This window comes from Fundulus heteroclitus, chromosome 14 (genome assembly GCF_011125445.2).
Source record: "Fundulus heteroclitus isolate FHET01 chromosome 14, MU-UCD_Fhet_4.1, whole genome shotgun sequence".
Taxonomy (NCBI): Eukaryota; Metazoa; Chordata; class Actinopteri; order Cyprinodontiformes; family Fundulidae; genus Fundulus; species Fundulus heteroclitus.
The window spans coordinates 34315908-34343231 of NC_046374.1; the positions used below are offsets into that span (position 1 = coordinate 34315908).

Below are 27324 nucleotides of genomic sequence, written 5' to 3' on the forward strand. Positions count from 1 at the left end.
TTGGTTGTCTGATTGTACATTTTGTTCGGAGGCCGTATGCAAAGTTTTTTTCTTTGCTTCAGCGCAGTTGTGTGCTAATGGCATGTTCTTATGTGTTTAATAGTTCTGTGCTTTTAACATGAGAGAGTTTGAGATGTGGGCTTGTTTTTTTCTTTTAAGCTGGGCAGGTTTTATGCTGGGTTTGGGTTACTGGAAACTGACAGTGAGATAGGGTAACCTGTAGCGCTGTGTCTTAACTCAAAAGACCCTCCCTCTCCATAAAATGCTACCATCAGTGCTGCATAGGAGCAAAAAGGTTGGAGAACACGTTATTATAACAGCATTATAAAATTATGAGTTAATTACTTATTCAACAGACATGATCCCCTAAAAGGTGAAGCTGTTTTGCTGTTTTTGTCCTTTACAAATATGCGCATAGAAGGCGCAAAGGGAAAGGAGGGGCCAGGTGGCTGTTTGTAGCGAGGTACAGAGAGACGCAGCTTATCAAACATCTTGTTTTGGTCTACAGCACCATCTAGTGGTGAAATTTCACCTGCTCATTTAAAGGAGCAATAGCTGATATATCACCACTAGGTGGTGCTTTGAAATTACCAGCTGTATTCTATCAATCCATCTATCTCACTTATGCTTCATGGGGTCACGAGGGTTGCTGGTGCCTATCACCAGTGTTCAATGGGTGACAGGCGGGGTTCACCCTGGACAGGCAGGGCAACTCAGAGACAGACAGGACAAACAACCATTCACGTACACAATTTAGGGAGGCCAGTTAATTTAACAGTCATATTTTTGGACTGTGGGAGGAAGCTGGAGTACCTGGAGAGAACCCACACATGCACAGGGAGAACATGCAAACTCCATGTAGAAAGACCCAGGGTTGGACACGAACCCAGAACCTTTTTGCTGCAAGTCAACAATGCTACCCACGAGGTATAATGCCTTTTTGAAAAAAATAGTAGTATTGAGAACGTTATGCATTCACAGCTTTTCATTGCCACTGTTCAGTCCTGCTCAGCACGATGCCCAGTGATGATATGAGTTTATGAACAAAGTGAAGATGAGAGGAGGATGAGGAGGCAAGGCATTTATTTGTTTAGCTCATTTTAGTACAGAGGGAATGCAAAGTGCTTTACATGATTAGAATATAGGAAAATAAAACAGAATAAAAGCAAATAGGGATAAAATATAAAAACAAAATAGAACATGGGAGAATAGAAACTAAAAGCAAACATTGAAAACAGTTGGACTACTAACTTGAACCAATGATAATTCAGTAAAACAGTTTAACTACAACAGTCAAAGGCAATCCTAAACAAATGTGGTTTTAATCTTGATTTAAAGGAACTCAGGCTTTCAGCATTTTACAGTTTTCTGGAAGTTTCTCCCAGATAAGTGGGGCATAGGAACTAAATGCTGCTTCTCCATGTTTGGTTCTGGTTCTGGGTATGCAGAGCAGGCTGGAGCCAGAAGACCTGAGTGGTCTGGAGGGTTGATACACTGATAACAAGTCTGTGATGTATTTAGGTGCTAATTCAGGGATTTATAGACTAACAGAAGTATTTTAAAGTCTATTCTCTGAGATACAGGGAGCCAGTGGAAGGACTTTAGAACTGGGGGGATGTTCTCTACTTTCTTAGTCTTAGTGAGGACGCGGGCAGCAGCGTTCTGGATCAGCTGCAGCGATCTGATCCACTTTTAAAGGAAAACATGTGGAAATAATGGTTTGGTTGGTGAACAGGAGCAGATTTTTTAAATTTTTGGGTCAAACTTGGTGACGGTTGTTTGGAGAGGACAATTTGTCCCCGAAAATAAAAAATCAGACTTGGACATGCTCAGTTTCTGGTACAGGGCCTTCAGAGTAATAGTGTCCAGAATTTTTTTTTTGGGCTCTTCAACGTTGTCGCCCCAGTGTGCGCTTGCAATCCATGCTTCCTTGTTGGCGCTGTAGCAGCAGAACGCCGACCAGAGTGCAGAGGGAACGTTGACCCTGTTGTTGAGGAAGTTACCAGAGCTGGGTTGTGCTCCAGTCACCACAAAGCCTTCGGTATCACCATGGCTGTTGATGCAGTGCTTCTCCATGATGCATTTGACGCGCTGCTCCATCTTGTACCAGCTGCCGTTGTTGAAGGACTTAGCTTGGGGAACGATGTTCGTCAGGGTAAAAGTCGATATTTTATCATCCTTGGTTGAGGCATAAGAGCTGGGAAATATGTGACCTCTGTCAAACATATTGTTGTCCCTGTAATCTACGTCACCAGCCTGGTGGTCGTATTCCTCGTCTCTCTCTCCTAGCTGCATGTTCTTGTCTGCAGTTTCATCCTCCAGCTGTGAAAAGCAGAATAATTAAGAAAGGTGTCTTTAGAGATGGACTTCACAAAATCAAGACATCCATATTGAGTAACTCAGCGTTTTCTGGTTTATTCTCACCAGGCCTGAAATAAACATCTCATTCCTTTTTTACTGGTAAAGTGTGAGTGATCCTTTCAGATTTAAACCTACCTGTGGTTCTATACTCCACCAGTTTTCGGGTTTCTTCGTGTCTACTACTTTAACAAACCTGAAAGCAGAAAACACTGGAATCTTGTTTTTGGTATCGTAGAGAGTGACAAATCTCCTTTGGTTCTCGTGGGTCTGGCAAATGGGTTTGTATCGGTCCTGATCGAGGATCTTCCCATCCTTCAAAATGCCTGGAATATGTGGTGGAGTTTGGTCAAGGAAAAACTGGCTACAGTCCGACATCGACTTCACCACCTCAGCCAACGTGTGGACGGACAGGAGGAGGAGAAGAGCTGCAACTGGCAGGAAGCTCCACACCTGCTGAGACGTCATCTTCGGAGTTTGTTCTTGGATCAGAGGAGATGAAAGTTGGTAGATCAAAACACGTCATAATACAGAATCAGCATTTATAAGAGTTGTCAATGATATCTTGTTGGCATGTGATTCTGGTACCTATACGGTCTTGGTTCTGCTTGACAGAAAATACAACCCAATCAGAATCAAGTTTACACTTAATTTCAACTCAATGTACTGACATTTTAATGTGAATGTGTGCGTAAATGGGTGGCTGACTGTGGTATAAAACGCTTTGGTGTGGTCAGATTTGATAAAGAGCTATACAAGTACAACCCATTTACCAGTTTATAGGTTTGGTGGGAAACAAATATTTTTTTAATATTAGTATTTGTGCCCCACAGCTGTCTACTGAGTGCATGTTGGGCATGCTCACTGTGATTTCTGATGTTCATTATTCAAACAAACGTTGGTGGGCAAATATCCAGGCGCCTCAAGAGGATTTAACTACTGAGCGTGTCAGTTTTCTGGCAGACTTAGATATATAGAGACAAATGTTTGTAATGGAACTTTATTTGTAAGGGAATCTGTGTATTTTTACAATATTACTCTACATAGAACGATCCTGTCCCACTGATTATTGAGAACATAGAGCTCCATAGCAACATGGCGCCTGGCCCCACTGGACCCAAATGCAGAGACGCCACAGCTCCTACCAGCTAAGAACAGAAAATTAAAGGCACAGTTCACACGGGCTCAGTAATATCAGATTATAAAAGGATCTAAGAAGTCTGCCTCTCAGAGGGTCAGAGTGGTGGTTCACTTTGGGCACTCCTGTAGAAGCCACAGCCTCCCTGAGTATTACGGATGTCCATCCTTTACTGCGTGATCCAGCAAGATAACACACCATGTCTCAAAGCCCAAATCATCTCAAACTGGCCTCTTGAACCTGAACGAGAGTTCAGTGTACTTCTTAGTGTCCAGAACTCAGTCCAACCGAGAACCTTTGAGCTGCGGTGACACAGGAGGTTCACATAATTGATGTGAAGTCAATAAATTAGGAGCAACTGCGTGACATTAGGTCACCATGGACCAAATTGTCCCAGGAAGATAACCAGCACCCAATGGAAACTATGTCTTTAAGAACCGAGGCAGCTCTGAAGGCAAAGCAGAGTCAGACCCATTACTACAGCCTCACAAAACAACATGACACAAAACTAAAGAAATTTCAATGGCAACTGTCTGGCTTTCAGAAACACTAAAAGTGGTAGTCAGTAACTTTTTTTAGACCAAGCAGAGGAAGAAAATGGAATCACTCAATTCTGAGGAAAATATGATGGAATCTCCTTGTAAATTTCCATCACCAAAACTAACACCTGCTTCAAATTAGACCTGCTTGTTAGTCCACATCTAAAAAGGAGTGATGACACCTTGGAGAGCTGAACATGAATCATGGCTCCAACACGAGAGATGTCAATTGAAACAAAGGAGAGGATTATCAAACTCTTAAAAGAGGGTAAATCATCACGCAATGCTGCAAAAGATGTTGGTTGTTCACAGTCAGCTGTGTCTAAAATCTGGACCAAAAACAAACGACATGGAAAGTTGTTAAAGGCAAGCTTCAAGACAGAAAAGCTAAAGCAATATGTCTCAAAAACCGAAAATTCACAACAGATGAGGAACGAATGGGAAGAAAGTGGAGTCCACGTCTGTGACCGAACTGTAAGAAACCGGGAAAATAGGATTTACATTCAGAAAAGCTAAACGAAAGCCATCATTAAAACTAAATGGACTAAATACAATTAATAAAAACTCTTCTTAACCCACTGTCCTCGTGCTCAGTTCCATCTCTGCTCGCACTCGATCTGTGTTATGCCAAAAGATGCATGCCTGCCAAGATATACACCCCCTGTAGCGGGAGCACGTCTCGCTCTATACAACTGCATATCGACGAGGAAAGCTGATTAAAATATGACCAACGGAGCTACTTGTTCTTATTTTAATGATATAAAAACGTTTAAATATACCACTCGTGAGTTAAGTTCGGTTCCGTTTTATGCCTCTTTCCTTGTAAGTTTAAAATGTCCCATGCTCCTGAATGCACCATAGCTTTCTGACGCTCACGAATGCATCACACTGGTCTGTGAACACTGTGCTGTTTACTGTAGATGCACGTTTGATCTTCCGCTTAAGACAAAGCTTTGCAGTTTCAAAACTCACATCGGCTCTCACGGTTTATTGTTGTGTGTGAATGACAAGAGACCACAACAAATAAATCAGCCATACTTTGGACAAAATCTTTGGATTTAATGTTCATAACACCCGTAATTTTGTCAATCAATCTGCCAAATAACCACAGTTGTATATTTAAATGTTTTTATGTCATCAATATAAGAACAAGTAACTCCGTTGGTCATATTTTAGTCCGTTTTCCTTGCAAATACTGCATTCAGAAGGATGGAGGAAAAATGCTGCGGCCTTTGGCAGAAATTACTAAACATTATGGTGGGATTGAAGAAAAAAAAGAAAAACAAATAAAAAGTTTAGTATTTTTGCCTAAAATATTTAGTCTAAAATATTTAGTCTAAAATATTTAGACTAAAATATTTGAGTTACTAAGTACGTAAAAGGATTAGGGCCACTCAAAAAAAAAGTCTACTCAATTCTGACTTTAATCTCAGAATTCTGAGAAAAAAGTCAGAATTGAGTAGACTTTTTTATTTTATTTATTTTATTTTGAGTGGCCCTAGTCCTCTTCCGTATCTACGAGTTACTAAGGTAGGTGTGAAAAATGTTTTTGTCTCTTTTCTCATCATCATTATTTAAAGAACTCTTTAACACAAGGTAAAACAATGCGCCAAAGAGCAGAAATACATCAGATAAGAGATAACATCTCATAAAATGCTTGGTTGTTAAAATAGCAATAGGTTTAAATTGTGTATAATTAGCCTAAAAAGTAATTCGGAATATGGAATATGTTGACGTCTGTTAAATTCAGGTTATCTTTATTATTATTATTTCAGTTGACGTCTCCTGTTGACGTGAGTTCAGTTTGACTTTGGCGTCTGTTTAGTTCAGTTTGTCTGCCGTTGAAAATATTTGTTTATGAATTTTAAAAGTAGGCCCTCTGTTCATGATTTTTTCAGTAAAACTAGCCTGTAAAATGGAAATATTTGGATGGATATTTTATGAATAGGCCTTTTTTATGAATGTGTTAAAAGAAATACAATAAATAAACATGTATTGGGCTATCAGTTGTATTTGAAACACAGCATTGCAGGAACACAAAAAAAAGATGCATTTACTGCAGGGACCTGTGTGTGTTTGTGTGTGTGTGTGTGTGTGTGGGGGGCTCACCTTCAATGAATTTGAAACCCTCTGTCCTAAACAGAAAAAAAAACAAGATTACAGTGGGCTAAGGAAAAGCAATCGTGGACTGTGGATGACTGGATGAAAGTCATATTTAGTGATTAATCTCAACTATGCATTGGGAAAGGTGATGATGCTGCAACTTTTGTTTGGTGCCGTTCCAATAAGATTTGTAAAGATGACTGCCTGAAGAGAACATGCACATTTCCACAGTCATTGATGATATGGGGCTGCATGTCAGGTAAAGGCACTGGAGAGATAGCTGTCGTTACATCTTCAATAAATGCAGAAGTTTACGTTGAGATTTAGGACACTTTTCTTATCCCATCAATTAAAATGATGATAATGCAGCTTGCCATAGAGCAAAAACTGTAAAAGCATTCCTTGAAAAAAAAGAAGACATGTAAGGTCAATGTCATGGCCTGGAAATAGTCCGGATCTTAATCCAATTGAAAATCTTCGGTGAAAGTTGAAGAAAATGCTCCATGACGAGGCTCCAACCTGCAAAGCTGATCTGGCAACATTAATCAGAGAAAGTTGGAGCCAGATTGATGAATAGTTCTGTTTATCACTCATTAAGTCCATGCCTCAGAGACTGCAAGCTTTTATAAAAGCCTGAGGTGGTGCAACAAAATACTAGAAATGTGTTGGAGGGTTCTTTTGTTCTTCATGATTCCATAATTGTTTCCTCAGAACTGAATGATTCCATATTTTTTCCCTCTGCTTGGTCTAAAAAAGTAACCATTACTGACTACCACATTTTTTTCTCTTGATTTCTTTTAGTGTTTCTTAAAGACAGACAATTGCCATTTGAAATGACTTTAGTTTTGTGTCATGTCTGGGTTTTTTTTCTACAAAATTCAACAACTAAATGAACATCCTCCAAGGCCGATGATTCTATATTTTTTGCCAGGGGTTGTAGAACCAGAGTCAACTACCAAGTTGTACCCAATAAAGTGGCTGGTTAGTGCCCGCCATCTGGCCGAGGACTACAAAACAAGGAATCACTCTGGTAAACTCACAAAATGAACCAGGAATGGTTTTAATAAAACTATAAAAATAAATAGATTTCCTTAAATATTAAACTAGAGCAACAATAAATATTTTCTTTATATTTATGATTGGAGTAACAAGCTAATTTGTAATATCCAGTTATATAACTCACCAGTTTTCAAGAGACTGTCGAGACCGTCTTTGCTCTTCTTTAAGTGAAGAACTGAAGCAGACTTCCTCAAACAGGACAAGAAGTTGTGGTCTAATTCTCTCGATAAGAAGATCACACTTCATTTGAGACGAAGTAAAACGGCTTCTAGGAAATTAAGTTTTTCCGTTTCTCTTTTCTCTGAACTTCATGATTAATATTCTCAGAGTTACTGGTTAAAGGGTTCAAAGAAATGTCCGATTTTAGACTCGGGTGGAAAAACATTCAGTATCGAAGGAACTTAACAAAGGTCATAGATGTCACGTTCTTGATTTTATGTGTTTATGTGCAGTGTTTTGTTAACAAATTTGGCTGCCAGTCAGGAGGCTTCGTGGATTCAACCCATGCGACTCCGACTGAAGCCTTGCAGACATCGAGATGTTTCCATGATAACCAACTCCCAGTTTTGGTCCGTGAGGCAGACACCCTGTTTACTTTTAAGACTAATCTTAAAACTTCCCTTTTTGACAAAGCTTATAACTAGAGTGGCTCATGTTACCCTGAGCTACCTCTATAGTTATGCTGCTATAGTCTTAGGCTACTGGAGGACATCAGGGCCTATATTTCTCACTCTACTGATTTCTACTGTTCTCCACTCTACTGTTTTCCAGTTTTGCATTGCTTGTCGTCATTTCAGCTTTTATCTTTTTGTTCTCTCTCTTTTATCTTCATAGTAGGTACACCTGGTCTGGCGTTGTTAGCTGTGACATATGATACTAAGTTAAACCACAAATGAAGACCCTGGAGTTTAGCTGAAACTTATTTAATTGTCTTCATGAACATGTGGTGAAAAATAAAATGACAGAGAATATACAATATCAATGCATAGAGACTTACATACACAAATGAAGTGCTTCAAGCTCACTAAAGTAATATCCCGCCTGATATTGGAGTGCATGGTATCGGATAACGTTCCTATACTGCTTGTTGCTTGTGAATCTTTGTTTTTCTAGCAACACCTGCAAAACTGAAGTGCGTCACCGGAACCGGACGTAGAATTTACAATATTTTTAATATAAACTTATAAAGAGCATGAACTGTTCGTCCAAACAACTTGTAATCATTTTTAAATAACAAATGTTTTTAGACTTATTTATTTGACCTTATGAACCCCTCCCTGGGCTGCCACCTTACCGTGGTGGAGGGGTTTGAGTGTCCCAATGATCCTAGGAGCTATGCTGTCAGGGGCTTTAAGCCCCTAGTAGGGTCACCCAAGGCAGACAGGTCTTAGGTGAGGGACCAGACAAAGCGCAGCCCAAACCTCCCCTTATGATGAATAAGATTGTTGGACTTCGTGTTCCCTCGCCCGGACGCGGGTCACCGGGGCCCCACTCTGGAGCCAGGCCTGGAGGTGGGGCACGTTGGCGAGCGTCTGGTGGCCGGGCTTTTGCCCATGGAGCCCGGCCGGGCTCAGCCTGAAGAGGCAACATGGGTCCCCCTTCCAATGGGCTCACCACCTGTCGGAGGGGCCAAAGGGGTCGGGTGCATTGTGCAACGGGTGGCAGTAGAGGGCGGGGACCTTGGCGTTCCGATCCTTGGCTGCAGAAGCTGGCTCTTGGGACGTGGAATGTCACCTCTCTGGTGGGGAAGGAGCCTGAGCTTGTGCGCGAGGTTGAGAGGTTCCGACTAGAGATAGTCGGACTCACCTCGACGCACCGCTCTGGCTCCGGAACCAGTCTCCTTGAGAGGGGCTGGACATTCTTCCACTCTGGAGTTGCCCATGGTGAGAGGTGCCGAGCTGGGGTTGGCATACTGGTTGCCCCCCATCTCGGTGCAACCCACCCTTTTTGGAGTCCTTGGAGGGGGTACTGGAGAGTGCCCCTCCTGGGGACTCCCTCGTTTTGCTGGGGGACTTCAACGCTCACGTGGGCAATGACAATGGGACCTGGAGGGGCGTGGTTGGGAGGAATGGCCCTCCTGATCTGAACTCGAGTGGTGTTTTGTTGTTGGACTTCTGTGCTCGTCATGGATTGTCCATCACAAACACCATGTTCAAGCATAAGGGTGTCCATATGTGCTCTTGGCACCAGGACACCCTAGGTCGCAGTTCAATGATCGACTTTGTTGTCGTTTCATCTGACCTGCGGCCGTATGTCTTGGACACTCGGGTGAAGAGAGGGGCGGAGCTCTCCACCGACCACTACCTGGTGGTGAGTTGGCTCCGATGGCGGGGGAGGAAGCCGGTCCGACCGGGCAGGCCCAAACGCACTGTGAGGGTTTGCTGGGAACGTCTGGCAGAGTCCCCTGTGAGGCGGAGCTTTAACTCCCACCTCTGGGAGAACTTTAAACACGTCCCGAGGGAGGCGGGGGACATTGAGTCTGAATGGACCATGTTCCACGCCTCTATTGTTGAGGCGGCTAGTTGGAGCTGTAGCCGCAAGGTTGTCGGTGCATGTCGCGGCGGCAACCCTCGAACCCGCTGGTGGACACCAGCGGTGAGAGAAGCCGTCAAGCTGAAGAAGGAGTCCTACCAGGCTTTTTTGGCCTGTGGGACTCCGGAAGCAGCTGATGTGTACCGGCAGTCGAAGCGGCAGGCGGCTCGGCTGGTCGCCGAGGCAAAAACTCGGGCGTGGGAAGAGTTCGGAGAGGCCATGGAGAAAGACTTCCGTACGGCTTCGAAGCGATTCTGGTCCACTATCCAGCGTCTCAGGAGGGGGAAGCAGTGCAGTACCAACACTGTTTACAGTGGGGGTGGTGTGCTGCTGACCTCGACTCGGGACGTCGTGCGTCGGTGGGCGGAATACTTCGAAGACCTCCTTAATCCCACCAACACGTCTTCCATTGAGGAAGCAGAGTCTGAGGACCCTGGGTCGGGTTCTCCCATCTCTGGTGCTGAGGTTGCCGAGGTTGTTAAAAAGCTCCTCGGTGGCAAGGCCCCGGGGGTGGATGAGATTCGCCCTGAGTACCTTAAGGCTCTGGATGTTGTGGGGCTGTGTTGGTTAGCACGGCTCTGCAACATTGCGTGGACATCGGGGGCAGTTCCTCTGGATTGGCAGACTGGGGTGGTGGTCCCCCTATTTAAAAAGGGGGACCGAAGGGTGTGTTCCAACTACAGAGGAATCACACTCTTAAGCCTCCCTGGTAAGGTCTATTCAGGGGTTCTGGAAAGGAGGGTCCGTTGGATAGTCGAATCTCGGATTCAGGAAGAGCAGTGTGGTTTTCGTCCTGGCCGTGGAACACTGGACCAGCTCTATACCCTCAGCAGGATTCTTGAGGGGGCATGGGAGTTTGCCCAACCAGTCTACATGTGCTTTGTGGATCTGGAGAAGGCATTCGACCGTGTCCCCCGGGGGATCTTGTGGGGGGTACTCCGGGAGTATGGAGTACCGGACCCTTTAATAAGGGCTGTCAGGTCTCTGTACGACCGGTGTCAGAGTCTGGTCCGCATTGCCGGCAGTAAGTCGGACTCGTTTCCGGTGAGAGTTGGACTCCGCCAAGGTTGCCCTTTGTCACCGATTCTGTTCATAACTTTTATGGACAGAATTTCTAGGCGCAGCCAAGGTGTTGAGGGGATCCGTTTTGGTGGCCTTAGGATTGCGTCTCTGCTATTCGCGGATGACGTGGTCCTATTGGCTTCATCAGGGCGTGATCTACGGCTCTCACTGGAGCGGTTCGCAGCCGAGTGCGAAGCGGCCGGGATGAAAATCAGTGCCTCCAAATCCGAGACCATGGTCTTGAACCGGAAAAGGGTAGAGTGCCTTCTCCGGGTTGGGGAGGATGTCCTGCCCCTAGTGGAGGAGTTCAAGTATCTTGGGGTCTTGTTCACGAATGAGGGGAAGATGGAGCGGGAGATCGACAGGCGGATTAGTGCAGCGTCTGCTGTGAAGCGGGCGCTGTACCGATCCGTTGTGGTGAAGAGAGAGCTGAGCCAAAAAGTGAAGCTCTCGATTTACCGGTCGATCTACGTTCCTACCCTCATCTATGGTCACGAGCTTTGGGTCGTGACCGAAAGAACGAGATTCCGGATACAAGCGGCTGAAATGAGTTTTCTCCGTAGTGTGTCTGGGCTCTCCCTTAGAGATAGGGTGAGGAGCTCAGTCATCCGGGGAGGACTCAGAGTAGAGCCGCTGCTCCTCCACGTCGAGAGGAGCCAGTTGAGGTGGCTCGGGCATCTGGTCAGGATGCCTCCTGGACGCCTCCCTGGTGAGGTGTTCCGGGCACGTCCCACCGGGAGGAGGCCCAGGGGAAGACCCAGGACACGCTGGAGGGACTATGTCTCCCGGCTGGCCTGGGAACGCCTTGGGATTCCTCCTGAGGAGCTTGCCCAAGTGGCTGGGGAGAGGGACGTCTGGGCCTCCCTACTGAAGCTGCTGCCCCCGCGACCCGACCCCGGATAAGCGGAAGAAGACGGACGGACGGACGGACTTATGAACTTACTTATTAATAGAAATGCCTTAAAGGGAACACAGCCACTAATTCAGGCTCTCTGGGAAAAAAAAGCAAGTATCCCAAGACCGATAAAAAAAGTTAGCTATTTTACTATAAATGTGGCCCACTAACAGGTAAGTCCATTCACTGTGCTCCATCTGCCCTCAGTACTGGGTTGGGCTCCTATTACATGAATTCATGCATCAGTGCAGCGTGGCAGTGGTTCTGCTGAGGTGTTCAGGAAGCTGAGGTTGCTTTGATAGCCATCATCAGGCCGTCTAATTGGCTCTGGCATCCCTCAAGTTCCTGTCGGCGATACTTGATAGAGCTTCTCTGGAGTTTGCTATTAAATTCAATTCTCTTTCCAGACGATAGAAAAACCTTTAATCTTCTGTGTAAAACGTTTAAAGTGAAGTATAAGGCAGTGAACACTGCTCCACACCTCGACTTCACAGATTCTCTAACTCTTAAGTAAAAACTCGGGCCAAGAGAAAGAAATACAAAAATGCTTTGTAAAAGATATTTATTTGATAAAAAAAAAAAATGTTAGCATGCGTGGGTGAACTTGTCCGTCATGAGAGCTGGTTGAGTGTCAGTGCATGATGTCGGTTCATGTTAGCCGTCCTGAAACAGCTGATAAGCAGAAGTGGTCGGTGGACGGCTGCTGACACGTAGAGCAGCTTTCCTGTGTTAAAAACACTAAAGTACCGCGGCGCCTCAACAAATGGCACTTTGTGACAACTGTTCAGAGCAGCTTCTTTCTTTCCTTCAGCGACAAGGAGGAGTCTGGGTAATCAGGTGGAGGGAAGAACGTCGTCCTCCAAGACGTCAGAGAGCCTGAGGCAAAGCTCCGAGAAGGAGGGACGCTCCTCTGGTCTCTGCAGGCGGAGAGATAAAACAGAAACACATCAGGTTAAAATCTAAAAGGCCCAAAACACGCAATATCAGCGAACTTAGGCACAAAACATTAAACAAGGCTTCTCCTTTTACAACAGAAACCAGGGTCCATGCTCACAAAGAATCTTAACTAGAAGTAGCGCTTAGTGATGTCGGTTTAGGGAAAATCTTTCCTGAGTTCTAAGATTTTTCTAACAATTTTACCTCAGTGAGATAAACGTTATTCACAAAGGTCTTCAGAGAGCTCCTAAAGTGACAAAATGTTAGGAGTGAGGACTTTAAGAGTGTCTGAAGCAGTAAGATGGTGGAAATGGAGAGAGCTGATTGGCTGATCCACCACCTGAACAGTGGAGGAAATGAGCACATAAACCTACTTAACGATGATACAAGTAGTAATACTTAGACAAGATAAACTTTGTTATCCCCATAGAGGGAAATTAGCAACCTGATGGGTTAAAGACACAACTCTAGTAACGTCATTTTATTGAGGATAAATAAATAATAGGAAAAATATTGAAGAATCATAAATAAAAAATGGAGAAATTTACAAAGAATATATATATAAAAGAAGTGAGAAAGTATTTCCTGTATTACATGTTGATGTCAGGAGCCTGAAAGGTGATCTAGAAGTCTGCTTGTGTGATGCAAACTCCTCACTTTTTAATCGCTGCACGGAGCGCTTCTCACTTTCCAGGCTGTGTGTAAAAGCACCAAGATGTGTGGAGAAAAAGCCTCATTAATCTGTAGAGACATGCTTCAGAGTCTGAGTATATGCGCCGTGATCCAGGGACCAATTTACCGTTCAACACGCTATTCTCCTCCCAGAGCTGTGAACAGCGCTGCTTTCCAGTTCAGTTTTCTCTATCTTTTTTCCTCCATTTCATGTTGGTCTGTGTCACAGCACTTTGCTGCTCCCCCTTTCCTCTCGTACATGGCTCAGTGGCGCCAGCCAATCAGCACGCAGGCTCAGCCTGGCCCGCCCACTCAGCTCTCTCTCCACTCAACACACAGACAACCGCGCTGCTGCTCAGACGCGGAGAGACAGAGAGAGAGAAAAACCCGAAGAGGGAAAAAAGCGCTGTTTGGCTGTATTTTAATACCGCAAATTAAACCAAGCTGTATGGTTTGTAAAAAGCTGGTTAAATGCAGTGGAAACACAACAAATTTATATAAGCACATGAAAAACCATGAGCAACAAACGTAGATCGACAGAAACGGAGAGAGGAGACGAAACTTCTCTTATTGCCCCGACAGAAAGTGTAATTAAGACCTTGAAAGAACCCAGTACATTTATCCCATTAAAAAAGTGTTATTTAAGTAAGATAACATTAGCTAATCCTTTATTTATCCCACAAAGGGAAATTTATAGAATTAAAGCAACAGGCTGTCATGATTTTTAGGTGCTTGGCCCACATGCAGACACGGCTGGGTGACAAGAAGCAGTTTAAGATGTTTATTTTAGACAGCAAACGGATTATAGTTCACAAAGTGAGCCACAGACTAGTAGGCTGCACACGGGTAACGGCTCACAACAAGAGCCGCAAACGAGGAACAGAACGTCAGAGTTGAGGTACTGCAGAGAGAGAAGAGACAGGTTAGCGTGAGTCGGATCGGGGAAATATTCTGTGCTGCTATTGCTCGCTGATCGCCAAGAAAGATAAACCTATCCGGGGAGGATGAGTGGAAGGTCGGATCCTGCAGCACCCTGCTTTTCCAATAGTTACAGTGACTGAGCGATAGGTGGGCCTGCAGATGGAACGATGGCAGGGAAGCCTGAGCAGCACCACAGCGGAGACGGGTTAAGAGCAGCTGTAGGAACCAGAGCGAATCCAGGGGACAGGGTCTCTTATCCGGCTTGGTAATACCAAGATGGCTCGAGGGGAACGCCAGAGGAGAATCTGAGCAGCGGGATTCAGGAACCAGTCCTCAGTGCTCGAAGACACAACTGGTGAGTAAACCAAGACGAAGCAAACTAGGAGAGACAGGAGACAAAGTTAGAACGAGGTTTCTGTGACGTCAAACTCTCAGGGACGAGGAACTGTCGTAGGACAGTGGCCACTAGGTGTACCATCACGGTTTAACACTCTGGCGTCCTTCAGCTCTCTGAGTGCTCCCTTTAAGCGCCAGCCTGGACTGCCACAACGAGCAGCAGGTGCGGGCCACGCCCACTAGTCAACTCAAGCCACCTGTGGGAGAAAACAGCAGAGCACGGCCGTGCAAAACAGCACGGCCTGCAGAATCCTGACACAGGCAGGTGCACACTACACAGGCACAATTACATAAGGATTGAAAGATATGAGAGGTGGATTGGGAAAAAACACTATGGAGATTCCCAAAGCTATTTATATGGCACTGTATGAACCATAGACTTTAGTTTGCTGTGTCAGATGCTGCTGATGAGGTAAACTCTGTCAATCACTTCAAAACTTTTATTCAGAAGCTATATTCTCTGTATTTATGAACTCATAAATGCAGCAGCTGAAGCAGGCTCCCAACTTCTTCACATTGGCAGAATCTTGGATGTACGCTGGGTGGCCAGTAGCTTTCTGACTGTTCGTGCTGTTTGGACATCCCTGGGAGCTCTGGTGCAGTATTTTAAAAAGGCTTACTGTGATGAGGCCCACCAAAGAGAGGCAAATGTACAGAGGTTTACCAGACCATGTGCAAAGTCCAGAAATTATTTGTGACCTTGGGCTCATGTATCTCCATGAACTGTGTTTCCTGTCACAGGAGCTTCAGGCTCGTTAGATAACTCTGTTCAGAGCAGAGAATCTGCTGAAACGCTCAGAGTGGTCTATTCATTTAAAGAGAGTCCAGGTGAAGAATATAGTGAGTCCTTTGAAGCAAAAAAACTGGGGAGTATCGGTCTACAGCACTGAAAACAAAAGCAAAGCGGAAGTCCATCAATCCAGACCAGTTCTTACAAAGCCTTGTGAACAATCTGGAGATACGCTTGTCCTTCCATGATGAGATCATCAAGGCCTCATCTGATATCATCAATGAATAGTATTTATAATGAATAATATTGATTGTTATAATAAAACAAGAAAAGAATAATGGTTAATCAACTGTTTGGTCAGTGTAAACGCCCAAGAGGTGTTGAGTTCTACTTATCAACTTAAAAATATTTCATGACTGCATGTAAGAGAAATGTTTATTTGAGCCATACTGAGAGAAATTAAGTTTATATTAAGGTAGATTTACAACTAATGTTGGGAAGCTATTTATAAGTGTTTTTTTTTTCTTTTCCGGTTGATATACCATGATTGTTAAAGAAATCTTGTGTGTTATTTGGTTGTCTGATTGTACATTTTGTTCGGAGCCCATATGCAAAGTTTTTTTTCTTTGCTTCAGCGCATTTGTGTGCTAATGGAATGTTCTTATGTGTTTAATAGTTCTGTGCTTTTAACATGAGAGAGTTTGAGATGTGGGCTTGTTTGTTGGGCAGGTTTTATGCTGGGTTTGGGTTACTGGAAACTAACAGTGAGATAGGGTAACCTGTAGCGCTGTGTCTTAACTCAAAAGTGCAGCATAAGCTACACGCTGATAAACATGAGCACTGGTGTCTGAGTCAACACTGACTGAAGTAACAATTCTGACTAGAACAGGTTCTGTAATTACAGCAGCTATGGAGAACAAGGATCAGAAAAAAAACAGAGTTCCTTCTGCCTGCAGTAACTTAAGTCTCTTCAGTTTGGCAGTTTTAGTACTTGGTTCTGCTCCTTGTGCTCCTAGCTGTCTAGCTAACCCTCCTAGCTGTCCCCTAGCTAACCCTCCTAGCGTGAATGTTTACTCCAGTGCTGACTTCAATGCTGACGTTTCAAACACAAATTAATAGCGCTGCTTCCAGCTCGCTCTTGTCTGCTTCGTTGTCATTTCTTGTAATTGTTTAGTAATCAGACCAAATTTCCAACCCGCTCTACTGACACCGACGGTGACCACAGCCGAACTGCAGCGGCGACTGAAGGCTATGACTCGGTGTCCCGTCCCACTCCAGCTGTGATTGGCTAGCATGTTGCCTTCAGTCGTTGATTTGATTGGTTAAATTGTATGATATGACACATCAAAGATAGTACTAAAAGGACGATGGCCACTCCTAGGTAAAAAAAAAAAAAAAAAGACAGCTTCCAGTCTAGGGCAGGCACGGCCCCCCAATGCCCGCCCATGCCGCCGGGTCTGCTGAGATCCAACAGTTTATTTCAGCTAAAGCCTGAATGTTGCTCTGCCTTTAGGAAAATTGCTTTCACATATTTACTTCATGTTTATTTGACTCCAGAATTACTCAGAGCCAGTTGCTGGCTGCAGTTTAAGGCGCCCTTTGTGCACACAGAGTCAGAAAACATGAGTCTTATTTTGGCCCACTGTGCTGGAATGATCTGCAGCTCAGGTTAAGGTTAGAGTCTGTCATTTCTTTAATTAGTTTAAAACGAAACCTATCAGAGGTTTTATTCACAACTTCCATCTGTAACATTTAAGTGTTTTTTTTCTTGTATATTTTATTGTTTTATACCTTGTTGTTACTGTAAATAATCCATTAATACTGTTGGTGTTAGTTTGTATTTGTACTGGCTTGCTGTGTCTCATCCAAAATAAATAAATAACAAATGACTCCCTGGCAGCACATTGGACACCCCTGTTCTAGTCTGTTCCACTCTAACACAGGTTGAATTGCATTATACTATGTCTGCCTCAATGAATCACTAGATAAACCGTTCAGCAAAAACCTGCCTTTAGTTATTGTTAAAGTTGGGAAGGAACAGCTTGCAAGTCTAGATAAGGTTAGCTGAGGTTTGTTGTGAGTTACGTAGCAGTTCTGAGGGATCTTTGCACCAACAGTAGAGACTGGGACCATGCCTTACGTGGCCTCGTGGTTAGTTCCCTTACTTTATGGGACCTTGACAGGGACAAAAAGGCAAAAATATTCAAAAAGAAGAGTGGAGCCATCTGGAAGCAGATAAAACTGGAGCAACCGCGTAGGTGTTAGAGGAAACCACATCAACCTACACTCATTACATCATAAATATAACATACATTTGTGTATGGCTAAGTTGAGTTATTCTTTTTTGCTCGTGGCCCCAGAGACACATCTGACAGCGGTTCGTCTGCTGGTGGACGCGAATAAGGTCCACGTATTCATGCTTTTTACTGTTCAACTCTTATAATACACATGGGTTAAACAGTAAGTCCTTCAATCTGTTGTTGATTAATGTCACATGTGTCCTTAAGTTCAAGTATAAATGAACATGCAGTAAGGTTAGATTTTTCCTTAACATTATCTGACAGCCTCTACAGTTTATTTCAGTCAAAATTTAAATATTAGTCCTTTCAGAATTGATTCAGTCACAGATAATAACGTACCCATTTTATCGTACATTTTATAACTGTACCCATTACTCTGTCATCATTCTGCAGGCTGGCTTATAGTATCCCTGATAAGACTATTCAAAAGTCCACATTTTAGGCAGAGAAATGTGTTTAAAACAAAAAATAAAGCAAAAACATCAGATAAGACAACACAAAGTTTAATTTTCCTGTGGAAGGACAATGAAGGGTATTTCAAATTGTAGAATGAGACAACATTTGTTTTACTGCTACTAAAGGGCTCGTAGGCTGGGGTATAAATACAGAAAACACTGATTAGTTACAACAGCTTCAATAGCTGGATCCTGTTATAGGGGTCTTTTATTAAACACAATAAACAAAAACACTAATATACATGTGGCAGTATAGTGAGGTAGATAACCAATCAAGATCATGCTTTTTGATTGGTCTCTCAGATGGGCTGGTTTCCTATAAAAAGCCTCTGTTCTACTACTGTGCACCCCTCTGACTTCAGGCATTGGTTGTCCCTGGCTGTCTACTTCCGTGTTTTCTGTGCTTCACGGCAGCACGGATAGTTTTATATCGAACCACAGATCGACACAACTTATTAGGGACGGTAAGCGCAAGCACTGATTTGGCCCTTTTGGAGTTAAATTAGCTTAGCCTGGTGCTAACATGGCTTCCTGAATTTAAATAGGTGACTTTTGCAAAGGTCAAGAGGCTTTCCCTCCAATGAGCTGTAGTCCAGCTCCAAGTGGTGAGTAGTGTCTGTTCTGTATGTTATGGCTTCAGGATGCTGTGTCAACTGTTTTTGTTTTAATGTGCTTGCAGTGATTCTGCTGCTCTGCCCAGCTCTTTTGCATTACTACTGTTGCTGGCTGCTTTGGTTGTGGGCATGTGCCTGGCCCGCTGCTCGATGTGATTCCCCAAAGACTGATTCTGGAGTTAAGCGGGACCTGATTCAGCTGCCACTGAAAGGCCATACTAAAATTGCCCAAGGAACATTTGTTTTTTTGTTGTTTATGTATTGTTCATTATATATTGACCCAATCTGTGTCTAGGAGCTGATTGTCAGAGCTGTGGTGGTGGATCCTCTGGGGGTGGTTTCTTTTTGGTTTGAGGTGCATTGCTTGTTTCATCATGTTGTGAGTTTTGTTTGTTTTTAGTTTCCCTCCAGTTGTTTTCCACTGTTGACCACAACTCTTGGCCCAGCTATGTTTTACATGATTGTGATTTTAAGACTAACTTTGTAAAATAAAAATTGTAATTCGAGCTGGACTGTCTTGTTGCCTCTCAGTTCACAACCCGGGTTGCCTTGCCCATCCCAGGTTGTCACATATATACTAACATGGGTTAGAAACCAGGAATTAAAGGAGAGCATTAAATGTAAAGTCCACCTTCTACAGTCCTGGGATCCAACAGTTTATTTCAGCTGAAGCCTGAATGTTGCTCTGCCTTTAGTGGGAAACGTGCATGTGATCCCTCCCCATAAAATGCTACCATCAGTGCTGCATAGGAGCAAAAAGGTTGGAGAACACGTTATTATAACAGCATTATAAAATGAGTTAATTACTTATTCAACAGACATGATCCCCTAAAAGGTGAAGCTGTTTTTGTCCTTTACAAATATGCGCATAGAAGGCGCAAAGGGAAAGGAGGGGTGGCTGTTTGTAGAGAGGTATAGAGAGACGCAGCTTATCAAACATCTTGTTTTGGTCTACAGCACCATCTAGTGGTGAAATTCCACTTGCTCAGTTAAAGGAGCAATAGCTGATATTTCACCACTTGGTGGTGCTTTGAAATTACCAGCTGTATTCCATCAATTCATCCATCTCACTTATGCTTCATGGGGTCACGAGGGATGCTGGTGCCTATCACCAGTGTTCAGTGGGTGACAGGCGGGGTTCACCCTGGACAGGCAGGACAACTCAGAGACAGACAGGACAAACAACCATTCACACACACAATTTAGGGAGGCCAGTTAACCTAACAGTCATATTTTTGGACTGTGGGAGGAAGCTGGAGTACCTGGAGAGAACCCACACATGCACAGGGAGAACATGCAAACTCCATGCAGAAAGACCCAGGGTTGTACTTGAACCCAGAACCTTTTTGCTGCAAGTCAACAATGCTACCCACGAGGTATAATGCCTTTTTGAAAAAATTGTATTGAGAACGTTATGCATTCAAAGCTTTTCGTTGCCGCTGTTCAGTCCTGCTCAGCACGATGCCCAGTGATGATATGAGTTTATGAACAAAGTGAAGATGAGAGGAAGATGAGGAGGCAAGGCAAATTTATTTCTATAGCTCATTTTAGTACAGAGGCAATGCAAAGTGCTTTACATGATTAGAATATAGGAAAATAAAACAGAATAAAAGCAAGTAGGAATAAAATATAAAAACAAAATAGAACATGGGAGAATAGAAACATTACAAAAGGCAAACATTAAAAACAAAAGACTACAAACTTAAACAAATGATATTTCAGTAAAACAGTTTAACTAAAACAGTCGAAGGCAATCCTAAACAAATGTGTTTTTAATCTTGATTTAAAGGAACATAGGCTTTCTGCACTTTTACAGTTTTCTGGAGCTCTGTCCTAGATCAGTGAAGCAAAGGAACTAAATGCTGATTCTCCATGTTTGTAGAAGACCCGAGTGGTCTGGATGGTTGATACATATGTATTTAGGTGCTAAGCCATTCATGGATTTATAGACTAACAGAAGTATTTTAAAGTCTATTCTCTGAGATACAGGGAGCCAGTGTAAGGACTTTAGAACTGGGGTGATGTGCTCTACTTTCTTAGTCTTAGTGAGAATGCAGTCAGCAGTGTTCTGGATCAGCTGCAGTTGTCTGATCCACTTTTAAGGGAAAACATGTTAAAACAATGTTGCAGCGAACGATTCCACGAAAGACAAATGCATCGGTTAGTTCTTCCAGATCCTGCTGAGACATTAGTCCTTTAATCCTGGAAATTATCCTCTGGGGACAGAAAGATGACCTGCTAATTGTCTTTGAAATGATGTTCAGGTCTGAGTCCATCACTGCATCCAGAATTCGGGCCCGACGAGTAAATTCTAGCTGACGCAGCTCAAGCTGTGTGATAACTCTTGATCTCTCCACTATTGGTCCAAACATTTTTTTTTTATTAAATTGAAGAAACTCTTGGCACATCCATAATGGAGGTGGAGGTGTAAAGGAACCAGACTCTGTAGGTGCAAAGGAACCAGACTCTGTAGGTGCAAAGGAACCAGAAGGTGTAGGTGCAAAGGAACCAGAAGGTGTAGGTGCAAAGGAACCAGAAGGTGTAGTTGTAAAGGAACTAGACGCTGTAGGTGCAAAGGAACCAGACGCTGTAGGTGCAAAGGAACCAGAAGGTGTAGGTGCAAAGGAACCAGAAGGTGTAGGTGCAAAGGAACCAGAAGGTGTAGATGGAGACCCAGGGATGGTTGGTGGACAGGAGCAGATTTCGTTCATTTCTGGGTAAAACTTGGTGACGGTTGTTTGGAGAGGACAATTTTTCCCCGAAAATAAAAACCCAGAGTTGGACATGCTCAGTTTCTGGTACAGGGCCTCCAGAGTGATAGTCTCCAGAAATTCGTCTTCAGACTTGTCTGGAACGTTGTCACCCCAGTGCCCGCTTGCAATCCATATTTTCTTGGTGGCGCTGTAGCAGCAGAAGGCCGACCAGAGTGCAGAGGGAACGTTGACCCTGTTGTTGAGGAAGCTATCATTGCTGGGTTGTGCTCCAGTCACCACAAAGCCTTCGGTACCACCATTGCTGTTAATGCAGTACTTCTCCATGACGCATTTGACGCACTTCTCCATGTTGTTCCAGCTGCCTTTGTTGAAGGACTCAGCTTGGGGAACGATGTTCGTCAGGGTAAAAGTTGATATTTTATCATCGTCGGTTGAGGCATAAAATCTGGGAAATATGTGACCCCTATCAAATCTTTTGTTGGACCTGTAATCTACGTCACCAGCCTGGTGGTTGTATGCCTTGTTCTTGTCTCCTTGCTGCATGTTCTTGCCTGCAGCTTCATTCTCCAGCTGTGAAAAGCAGAATAATTGAGAAAGGTGTCTTTAGAAATGGACCTCACAAAATCAAGACATCTATATTCTGTCAATCAGCGTTTTCTTGTTTCTTCTCACCAGGCCTGAAATAAACATCTCGTTCCTTTTTTCAGTGGTAAAGTGTGATTGATTCTTTCAGATTTAAGCCTACCTGTGGTTCTATTTTCCAACAAGGTCTGCGTCTCCTCTTGTCTTCTCTACTGCTTTCAGGTTTGTTGTCTCCAACAAACCTGAAAGCAGAAAACACTGGAATCTTGTTTTTGGTATCGTAGAGAGTGACAAATCTCCTTTGGTTCTCGTAGGTCTGGCAAATGGGTTTGTATCGGTTCTGATTGAGGATCTTCCCATCCTCCAGAACGCCTGGAATATGTGGCGGAGTTTGGTCAAGGAAAAACTGGCTACAGTCCGACATCGACTTCACCACCTCAGCCGACGTGTGGACGGACAGGAGGAGGAGAAGAGCTGCAACTGGCAGGAAGCTCCACACCTGCTGAGACGTCATCTTCGGAGTTTGTTCTTGGATCAGAGGAGATGAAAGTTGGTAGATCAAAACACGTCATAATACAGAATCAGCATTATTAAGAGTTGTCAATTATATCTTGCAGGCATGTGATTCTGGTACCTATACGGTCTTGGTTCTGCTTGACAGAAAATACAACCCAATCAGAATCAAGTTTACACTTAATTTCAACTCAATGTACTGACATTTTAATGTGAATGTGTGCGTAAATGGGTGGCTGACTGTGGTATAAAACGCTTTGGTGTGGTCAGATTTGATAAAGAGCTATACAAGTACAACCCATTTACCAGTTTATAGGTTTGGTGGGAAACAAATATTTTTTTAATATTAGTATTTGTGCCCCACAGCTGTCTACTGAGAGCGTGTTGGGCATGCTCACTGTGATTTCTGATGTTCATTATTCAAACAAACGTTGGTGGGCAAATATCCAGGCGCCTCAAGAGGATTTAACTACTGAGCGTGTCAGTTTTCTGGCAGACATAGATATATAGAGACAAATGTTTGTAATGGAACCTTATTTGTAAGGGAATCTGTGTATTTTTACAACATTACTCTATATAGAATGATCCTGTCCCACTGATTATTGAGAACATAGAGCTCCACAGCAACATCTGGTGGTGCCTGGCCCCAAATGCAGAGACGCCACAGCTTCTATCAGCTAAGAACAGAAAATTAAAGGCACAGTTCACACGGGCTCAGTAATATCAGATTATAAAAGGATCCAAGAAGTCTGCCTCTCAGAGGGTCAGGGTGGTGGTCCACTTTGAGCCCTCCTGTAGAAGCCACAGCCTCCCTGAGTATTACGGACATCCATCGCTTTACTGTGTGATCCAGCAGGACAACACACCATATCTCAAAGCCCAAATCAACTCAAATCGGCCTCTTGAACGAGAGTTCAGTGCAGGGAGCTCCTTACTGTCCAGAACTCAGTCCAACCGAAAAAAATTGAGATGCGGTGACACAGGAGGGTCGCATTGTGGATGTGAAGTCAACCAAGGACCAAATTGTCCCAGGAAGGTAACCAGCACCCAATGGAAACTATGCCTTTAAGAACCAAGGCAGCTCTGAAGGCAAAGCAGAGTCAGACCCATTACTACACAAAACAACATGACACAAAACTAAAGAAATTTCAATGGCAACTGCCTGGCTTTCAGAAACACTAAAAGTGGTAGTCAGTAACTTTTTTTAGACCAAGCAGAGGAAGAAAATGGAATCACTCAATTCTGAGGAAAATATGATGGAATCACCTTGTAAATTTCCATCACCAAAACTAACACCTGCTTCAAATTAGACCTGCTTGTTAGTCCACATCTAAAAAGGAGTGATGACACCTTGGAGAGCTGAACATGAATCATGGCTCCAACACCAGAGATGTCAATTGAAACAAAGGAGAGGATTATCAAACTCTTAAAAGAGGGTAAATCATCACGCAAAGATGTTGGTTGTTCACAGTCAGCTGTGTCTAAAATCTGGACCAAAAACAAACGACATGGGAAGGTTGTTAAAGGCAAGCTTCAAGACAGAAAAGCTAAAGCAATATGTCTCAAAAACCGAAAATTCACAACAGATGAGGAACGAATGGGAGGACACTGGAGTCCACGTCTGTGACCGAACTGTAAGAAACCGGGAAAATAGGATTTACATTCAGAAAAGCTAAACGAAAGCCATCATTAAAACTAAATGGACTAAATACAATTAATAAAAACTCTTCTTAACCCACTGTCCTCGTGCTCAGTTCCATCTCTGCTCGCACTCGATCTGTGTTATGCCAAAAGATGCATGCCTGCCAAGATATGCATCCCCTGTAGCGGGAGCACGTCTCGCTCTATACAACTGCATATCGACGAGGAAAGCTGATTAAAATATGACCAACGGAGCTACTTGTTCTTATATTAATGATATAAAAACGTTTAAATATACCACTCGTGAGTTAAGTTCGGTTCCGTTTTATGCCTCTTTCCTTGTAAGTTTAAAATGTCCCATGCTCCTGAATGCACCATAGCTTTCTGACGCTCACGAATGCATCACACTGGTCTGTGAACGCTGTGCTGTTTACTGTAGATGCACGTTTGATCTTCCGCTTAAGACAAAGCTTTGCAGTTTCAAAACTCACATCGGCTCTCACGGTTTATTGTTGTGTGTGAATGACAAGAGACCACAACAAATAAATCAGCCATACATTGGACAAAATCTTTGGATTTAATGTTCATAACACCCGTAATTTTGTCAATCAATCTGCCAAATAACCACAGTTGTATATTTAAATGTTTTTATGTCATTAATATAAGAACAAGTAACTCCGTTGGTCATATTTTAGTCTGTTTTCCTTGCAAATACTGCATTTAGAAGGATGGAGGAAAAATGCTGCTGCCTTTGGCAGAAATTACTAAACATTATGGTGGGATTGAAGAAAAAAAAGAAAAACAAATAAAAAGTTTAGTATTTTTGCCTAAAATATTTAGTCTAAAATATTTAGTCTAAAATATTTAGACTAAAATATTTGAGTTACTAAGTACGTAAAAGGATTAGGGCCACTCAAAAAAAAAAAAAGTCTACTCAATTCTGACTTTAATCTCAGAATTCTGAGAAAAAAGTCAGAATTGAGTAGACTTTTTTATTTTATTTTTTTTATTTTGAGTGGCCCTAGTCCTCTTCCGTATCTACGAGTTACTAAGGTAGGTGTGAAAAATGTTTTTGTCTCTTTTCTCATCATCATTATTTAAAGAACTCTTTAACACAAGGTAAAACAATGCGCCAAAGAGCAGAAATACATCAGATAAGAGATAACATCTCATAAAATGCTTGGTTGTTAAAATAGCAATAGGTTTAAATTGTGTATAATTAGCCTAAAAAGTAAATCGGAATATGGAATATGTTGACGTCTGTTAAATTCAGGTTATCTTTATTATTATTATTTCAGTTGACGTCTCCTGTTGACGTGAGTTCAGTTTGACTTTGGCGTCTGTTTAGTTCAGTTTGTCTGCTGCTGAAAATATTTGTTTATGAATTTTAAAAGTAGGCCCTCTGTTCATGATTTTTTCAGTAAAACTAGCCTGTAAAATGGAAATATTTGGATGGATATTTTATGAATAGGCCTTTTTTATGAATGTACTGTGTTAAAAGAAATACAATAAATAAACATGTATTGGGCTATCAGTTGTATTTGAAACACAGCATTGCAGGAACACAGAAAAAAAGATGCATTTACTGCAGGGACCTGTGCGTGTTTGTGTGTTTGTGTGTGTGTGTGTGTGTGTGGGGGGGGGGGGGGGGGGGGGGGGGGGGGCTTGGTTATCCTCACCTATTCCAAGGGTGGCTCACCTTCAATGAATTTGAAACCCCCTGTCCTAAACAGAAAAAAAAAACAAGATTACAGTGGGCTAAGGAAAAGCAATCGTGGACTGTGGATGACTGGATGAAAGTCATATTTAGTGATTAATCTCAACTCTGCATTGGGAAAGGTGATGATGCTGCAACTTTTGTTTGGTGCCGTTCCAATGAGACTTATAAAGATGACTGCCTGAAAAGAACATGCACATTTCCACAGTCATTGATGATATGAGGCTGCATGTCAGGTAAAGACACTGGGGAGATAGCCGTCATTACATCTTCAATAAATGCAGAAGTTTACATTGAGATTTAGGACACTTTTCTTATCCCATCAATTAAAACGATGATAATGCAGCTTGCCATAGAGCAAAAACTGTAAAAGCATTCCTTGAAAAAAAACAAAAACATGTAAGGTCAATGTCATTGCCTGCAAATAGTCCGGATCTTAATCCAATTTAAAATCTTTGGTGAAAGTTGAAGAAAATGCTCCATGACGAGCTCAAACCTGCAAAGCTGATCTGGCAACAGCAATCAGAGAAAGTTGGAGCCAGATTGATGAAGAGTACTGTTTATCACTCATTAAGTCCATGCCTCAGAGACTGCAAGCTGTTATAAAAGCCTGAGGTGGTGCAACAAAATACTAGAAATGCGTTGGAGCGTTCTTTTGTTCTTCATGATTCCATAATTGTTTCCTCAGAATTTAATGATTCCATATTTTTTTCCCTCTGCTTGGTCTAAAAAAGTGACCGTTACTGACTACCACATTTTTTTCTCTTGATTTCTTTTAGTGTTTCTTAAAGCCAGACAGTTGCCATTTGAAATGACTTTAGTTTTGTGTCATGTCTGTTTTTTTTTTCTACAAAATTAAACAACTGAATGAACATCCTCCAAGGTCGGTGATTCCATCATTTTTGCCAGGGGTTGTAGAACCAGAGTCAACTACCAAGTTGTACCCAATAAAGTGCCTGGTTAGGGATCGCCAGACTACAAAACAAGGAATCACTCTGGTAAACTCACAGAATGAACCAGAAATGGTTTTAATAAAACTATAAAAATAAATAGATTTCCTTAAATATTTAACTAGAGCAACCATAAATATTTTCTTTATATTTATGATTGGAGTAACAAGCTAATTTGTAATATCCAGTTATATAACTCACCAGTTTTCAAGAGACTGTCGAGACCGTCTTTGCTCTGCTTTAGGTGAAGAACTGAAGCAGACTTCCTCAAACAGGACAAGAAGTTGTGGTCTAATTCTCTCGATAAGAAGATCACACTTCATTTGAGACGAAGTAAAACGGCTTCTAGGAAATTAAGTTTTTCCGTTTCTCTTTTCTCTGAACTTCATGATTAATATTCTCAGAGTTACTGGTTAAAGGGTTCAAAGAAATGTCCGATTTTAGACTCGGGTGGAAAAACATTCAGTATCGAAGGAACTTAACAAAGGTCAAAGATG

General features: G+C 42.8%; 2 protein-coding genes and 1 long non-coding RNA gene across 3 annotated transcripts in view; 1 reads left to right on the top strand and 2 right to left on the bottom strand.

The window, feature by feature from the left end:
• Window positions 1–1630: 1630 nt before the first annotated feature.
• LOC105919683 (endonuclease domain-containing 1 protein-like) lies at window positions 1631–27054 on the bottom strand. Its single transcript, XM_036146742.1, has 5 exons — window positions 27029–27054; window positions 25860–25885; window positions 22249–22534; window positions 2497–2554; window positions 1631–2322 (listed from the first exon to the last, which is right to left on the bottom strand). The coding sequence occupies exons 3-5, from the start codon at window positions 22518–22520 to the stop codon at window positions 1747–1749; spliced, it is 906 nt and encodes a 301-aa protein (XP_036002635.1). The 5' UTR covers window positions 22521–22534; window positions 25860–25885; window positions 27029–27054; the 3' UTR covers window positions 1631–1746.
• Window positions 12355–27324, bottom strand: part of tec (tec protein tyrosine kinase) — an 80935-nt gene continuing 65965 nt past the window's right edge. Inside the window, exon 18 of the transcript XR_004932601.1 lies at window positions 12355–12603. The gene's annotated coding sequence lies outside the window, so the exon portion shown is untranslated. The remainder of the gene's footprint in view (window positions 12604–27324) is intronic.
• LOC118565774 lies at window positions 17907–19216 on the top strand. The gene is made up of 3 exons (XR_004932602.1): window positions 17907–18560; window positions 18642–18701; window positions 18776–19216. It is a non-coding gene; the product is annotated as an uncharacterized LOC118565774 (long non-coding RNA).